Source organism: Punica granatum, chromosome 1, assembly GCF_007655135.1.
Source record: "Punica granatum isolate Tunisia-2019 chromosome 1, ASM765513v2, whole genome shotgun sequence".
NCBI lineage: Eukaryota > Viridiplantae > Streptophyta > Magnoliopsida > Myrtales > Lythraceae > Punica > Punica granatum.
Genome location: NC_045127.1, coordinates 4,278,784 through 4,284,783, shown reverse-complemented (window position 1 = coordinate 4,284,783; position 6,000 = coordinate 4,278,784). Strand labels below are relative to the sequence as shown.

The window sequence follows — 6,000 nt, the reverse complement described above, 5'->3', positions numbered from 1 at the left end:
GAGTAAATAGAATCCAAAATACGGGACTTAAATGCAAAAGTTTTCCTTATTATCAAGAAATTGCAGCTCAGTCCTTTTCCCTCATTTGATTAGCGAGATGGAGAAGTTGGCTAACCTCCCTAATAAACATTTATAAATACTAAATAGACAATCTATGCACCCACCGATTAAAAGCCTATTTTCTATGGCAAATAATTGAAGGGTTTAAATTAATTGAACGGTATGAATAGTGTGACCTTTAATGAATCTTCCCCGGATGAAGGAGGAGAAACAAAAGAAATAAAAAATATATATTCTAGAAAAATGGAAAAGAAAAAGAGGAAAATAAGATTAAAATTATTATTGGGAAGAATCTTTTGGTGTCGTCTTCGACCGTACAATTTGATTGGGCCCGGGCCAAGGCCGGTTGGAAGGCGAAGGAACGCACAAATCGACCTAAATTATTGGCCATTTGCAGGCACAATTACGAAAAGGCCCAGCTCCAAAGCAACTCAAGGCCGAAACTCAACCACCACACCTCCTTCTCTCCTAATAACCCAAAAGAAAAAAAAATCATAAAAAAAAGAAAAAAGAAATTATATTTTTGTGTGTACCACAATTTTTTTTTTCTTGGGTGCAAAGTGTGTACTACAATTAGTCTTTCTAAGTCGAGGTGGACACCGGAGCTTCGTGTATCGATTGCCATGTTGCATCTTTTGACTGATGTTGAACCGTGAAAGAGAGTTTAGATTATGAGAACTAGAAATTGATCAACACTAGTGATGTAAACAGATGGATTCCTTGGTTGCCAAGCGTGGGCTATTAGCGGACTCAATTGAAACACCCGGAAACTTGGAATCCTTTTGGATTGTTGTTACTATTGAGAAGGGCGTTTCGAAGTTGTGAAACTTCATTTGTTTATTCCAAGCATATTAATAATAGAAGACGCTAATTGCAAGGGTCTTTTACAATGCTCGCTCGTATTGATAGATACAACTTTATTGCCAATGGAAAAAATTTTGACATCCTCCACAAGCTAAGGCGATAATTCTATTTCTGATGGGAAAAAAGATATGCGAATTACATCATCGATGTGGAAATTCAATTTCTTACGCTCCCTCGATCATCGTATAATAATTTCAAAAAGTTCCCCTATACAATAATTATATATGTTTTTTTCCTAGCCAAGGGATATACATGTAATTACATTCCGGCGGCCAAACTAAAAAATTTACACGCCCCCGAAAAAAAAAATGGTACTAGTTATTATACAGTATATAATTTTTGGGACCACTAAATTATTATTATTATTATTAATTAAAAATAACAAGCGAAAAATATAGAAATAAATAAAGAATTATTATGTTAGTTAAAAAGAAAAAATAAAATAAAATGAAAACGAAAATTCCTCCCCTGCCCCTTACATGATTACATCTCTCCTCTGCTTGGTTCCTATATAACCGACCTGCCATCTTCCATCCACTTTCGTCTTCACCGGCCAAAGCTCCTCGTCACATCTTTTCTCTTCCTCCGGCGACTTCCTTCCCCTCTGCAGGCTTGCAGGTCAGCGAAACCCTAGAGAGAAAAGATCAGTCATTGTTGTTGAGGGGGGTAAAACCCGGGAGCAGACGAGTTGCAGACATCACGGCTATACACGGTGCACCGCGGCCCCTCCTACTTCATGCCCGCTCCATCCGTCGTAAGGGCTGTTGCAGCGGCGCTCTGAGCGAGCACTCCATCAGCTGCAACCCCTCGCCGCACGGAGGCCGCGGCGCCCTCCCCTCCGAAGGCGGCAGCCCCTCCGACCTCCTCTTCCTCGCCGGCGGCGGCAACAGCACCCTCCTCTCCGCAATCTGCTTCTAGATTTCTCAATTCCTTAGTGTTTCCTGCAGATTAGTTTTGTGTAATCGTAAGCGTACTGTTTAGAGAGAATTTTTGAACTGGGTCCTGCGTGCTTGGGTGGGGATCTTCGCGGGTAGTTGGTGTTTTCGGGGATAAAGCTGAGGAGGAGGAATCTCAGTTTGTCCGGAAAGATGATGCTCAGGATCAAGAGGGTTCCGACCATCGTGTCGAACTTCCAGGCTGAGGACGCCGGCGCTCGCTCTGGTTGCGGCCGGAACTGCCTCAAGAGCTGCTGCATTCAAGGTAAGGTTTGCCGTTATTGTCTGCAATTTAGTTTTTTTTTTTTTTTTCATGGTGGATTTCTGATTTACTAGTTGTCTTTGTGAATGCAAATGACAGGGGCAAAGCTCCCGCTTTATGCCTTCAAGAAAGAGAACTCCGTTGATGGAGAGAAGGCGCAAGAGAAGAAGGAGCCTCCCGTCGAGTTTCTTGACTCGCTCCTTCTCGGGGAGGTAAAGATTTTTGTTATTGCATGGAGGAAATTGAGCCCCAAGTTGTGATTTTTATTCGAAGTTGCCACTTCCGATCATAAGGCTGAGATGTCCTTTTGTAACTTGATTGTAGTGGGAGGATCGGATGCAGAGAGGCCTCTTTCGCTATGACGTTACTGCCTGCGAGACTAAGGTGTGGCTTTGATTTGATCCTCTCTCTTCTGCAACTCTATTTTCCTAGTCCTGTTGGCATTTTGGTTTATCAGCTGTTTTAGGAGTGTCGACAGATATTAGGATAGATTATGCATGAGAGAATGTTATAGAATGCGAGTAATAATGGCTAGTGTACCGTTACCGGAGTTTCATAATTGTAATTCAAATTGAGCTGCGAGCACTCATGCTTCTACTTCCTTGCCATAAAAGTTGCATCAGGAGATACTTGTCTGATTAGTTTTGAGTTAGTCTGAGTGCCCGTATTGGTCTCCTATAGGTTATTCCTGGGGATTATGGATTTGTAGCCCAGCTGAATGAGGGCCGTCATCTCAAAAAGCGGCCAACGGAGTTCCGTGTGGACAAGGTCCTGCAGCCCTTTGACGGAAACAAGTTCAACTTCACCAAAGTCGGACAAGAGGAGGTTCTCTTCCAGTTTGAAGCCAGCGAGGACGGGGATGTCCAGTTCTTCCCCAATGCTCCGATCGATGTTGATAACTCCCCCAGTGTTGTTGCCATCAATGTACACCAATTCACTTGACTACATCTCTAGCTCTTCCTAAGCTTGTTGCAAGTTTCTGGATTTACTGATTTGTGTTTTGTTGTGTTTCAATTTCAATTCAACTGAACAGGTCAGTCCAATCGAGTATGGGCATGTGCTGTTGATCCCTCGTATTTTTGAGTGCTTGCCTCAGAGGATTGACCGTGAGAGCTTCTTGCTTGCTCTTTACATGGCTGCTGAGGCCGCTAATCCGTACTTCCGCCTGGGTTACAACAGCTTGGGGGCATTCGCGACCATCAATCACCTTCACTTCCAGGTATGATTTTGCTATGGAATCATGTATTAAACTGTAATTAATCTGCTTGCCACACTAGTGGATGCGAGCCTGATGTTTTTTTTTTTAAATGGATGCAGGCTTACTACTTGGCCGTGCCCTTCCCGATTGAGAAGGCTTCTACAAAGAAAGTAACTACTCTTGATTCTGGTGTCAAGATCTCGGAGCTTGTGAACTACCCAGTCAGAGGTCTTGTCTTTGAGGGTGGAAACACCCTGCAAGATTTGTCCAACAACGTTTCAGAAGCCTGCAGCTGCCTTCAGGATAACAACATCCCGTACAACGTCCTTATTGCTGACTGCGGGAGGCGAATCTTCCTCCTCCCACAGGTATGTCTCTTCTGCAATAATTAGGTATAGATTTACCGCTGCATTATCATGCACAGGAATTTGAAGTGGTCTGGCTATTGGTTCTACCAGGGTCTCAGAGGTCAAGGCAGGATTAGGGAAATTAATGTAGAAATAATTTGCAAAACTACAAATCTAATACTATTCACTTAATTGGGGACTTAAATGCCTTCATTTTGATATTATGCTAATCTCTTTTAAGTTTGTAACTGCTCTTATGTTCTACTGGTTGAATAAAACAGTGCTATGCTGAGAAACAAGCCCTCGGGGAAGTGAGTGCGGAGCTCCTCGACACACAGGTGAACCCTGCTGTATGGGAGATAAGTGGACACATTGTGCTGAAGAGGAGGGAGGACTTCGAGGGGGCATCGGAGGGGAACGCATGGAGGCTCCTTGCAGAAGTCTCCTTGTCTGAGGAGCGTTTCCAGGAGGTGAATGCCCTTATTTTCGAGGCCATCTCCAGCAACAGCAGGCTGCTCGAGGAGGAGGCAGCTGATCTTGCCAAGAACAGGGAGGAGAGCGGCCCCATCAAGGGAAGCTCTCGCCGCCCCACAATGGTGAGCGGGACCCAGGAGTGCTTGGTTCTGCAGTGAGGTGGAACAGAGCCGGCACGTGATATTAAGTAGCACCTCATAGTTAAATAGCCAACTCCTGGCACATTGCGCCTGGTTTGGGTGTGCAAGGAATAAGCAAAAACTAGTGTTTTGCATCATTGCTCTTATCAGTGATGTTTTACTGTCTTCGCATATGTTGTTGCGGCTGTATGATGTTTTGGTGGTTTCCAGTCTGCGGTCTGATTGAGCCCGTTCTTGTTGGGCTATTGTGAATGAAGATTTGCTGGTTTTCCTTTTCTTTCTGCAGCAACTTGGTTGTGCTCTCCTCCCTCTCTCAGCCTTGTAACAGTGTGCAACTCCTCTCGAGAATAAGAAACGCGGTAAGTTTGATTAAAAGGGACCCCGATCGGCATGAAGGTGGGTCTGTAAATTATTCTTCACCAGGGAGACGTTGTACAGATCTTTTGAGCTCGCGATAATAATGAGTCTTGAGAGGGCCTACATTCATGTTGAAGCTAGCGAGGCCACAAATTTGTTTGAATCAATACAAGTTTGCATCAGCAAGACGATCAACTCCCGGTCATTTTCTGCAAAGTAGAAGAATCTTTTCGATAACGCCATCATTTAATCTACTTCTCTGCATAACAAGCAACCATAGACGTTGGAACCAATAAAAGGGATCGGGGAAGTCCTACGACTCCGGAGATCTCGCAATGTAATGGGTCGATTGCAGAGTCGAATTGATTCCGGTCGTGTAGATGATACTGGTCAGGTCAGGTGATCTGTCTCTCTTCTACAACAATACTGATAAGACAAGTAGAAACAATGAGGAGTAAAGTGAGACAGGGAAAAAGTCTTAGGGGGGTAATTCTGAATTAATCCTTTCTTTGCAACACTAATCGGGTCAATCGGATCCGACTGCCTTCCTTCGCCCGCATCATTTCCACCGATTCTCTCTCTCCCGCTATTTCCATGTTCGTTCCTCCAAGCTTCCGCCCTCTTCCTCTCAGGTCTCCGAATCTTCCGTCCACGGTGAGTTCTCCTTCTCCATTTTATCAATTTGAAGACGTACTGCATTCTCTATATTGTATTCTTGATACAATTCTGCGCAGCCATTTGTGCTTTGATTCAGCTGAGATTGCTTTTGTTTGGTATTTGATTGTTGGATGGTGAAGCTGATTGGTATTCAGCTGTTGATTGGTTTTACTCAGCTAAGACTGCTTTTGTTTGGAAGATATGATCGGAGAGATTTAATCAGTTGTGATGAAAGTAAAAGAAGAGACCTTCCAATGATTCATTGCGACTTGCTCAAGCTCTTGCCGTTTATTTATGGATTTTATTTTCGCCATGAAGTATTTGCTCGCTTTAGAAATGTGGGAATAGGAAGGTAAGCCGGAAGAACTGAACCACGAAAAACGTACGGCTGGCATCATCCTAAGATTCTGAAGTTGATTTTTATCGACTGTTTCAGACTGTAGATTCATAGAATTTTGAGATGAAGTAGGGAGTCCACTGGAAAATTCCAGTAATGGCGACCCAAAGTGCCTCAGTAGATTGTAATGCTCTTGAATTGTGTACTTCGATGTCAAGGATTCGATAGGAATATGTAACATAATGGCTCATGTGAGTATTGTCGTGATTCAATTGAAGCAGTTGCCATGACAAAGTTTTAGACTATAGTTGTCCTATGCTTTTGCTCTGAATTGCATTCCCGTTCAAGATCAAACAGGAAATACTGGAA

General features: G+C 43.5%; 1 protein-coding gene across 1 annotated transcript; it reads left to right on the top strand.

The window, feature by feature from the left end:
* Window positions 1-1,459: 1,459 nt before the first annotated feature.
* On the top strand, window positions 1,460-4,565 carry LOC116208477 (GDP-L-galactose phosphorylase 1-like). Its single transcript, XM_031541955.1, has 7 exons — window positions 1,460-2,124; window positions 2,221-2,333; window positions 2,446-2,505; window positions 2,803-3,045; window positions 3,155-3,340; window positions 3,439-3,687; window positions 3,948-4,565. Exons 1-7 carry the CDS (start codon window positions 2,013-2,015, stop codon window positions 4,296-4,298), a joined length of 1,314 nt encoding a protein of 437 aa, XP_031397815.1. The 5' UTR covers window positions 1,460-2,012; the 3' UTR covers window positions 4,299-4,565.
* The last annotated feature ends 1,435 nt before the right edge of the window (window positions 4,566-6,000 follow it).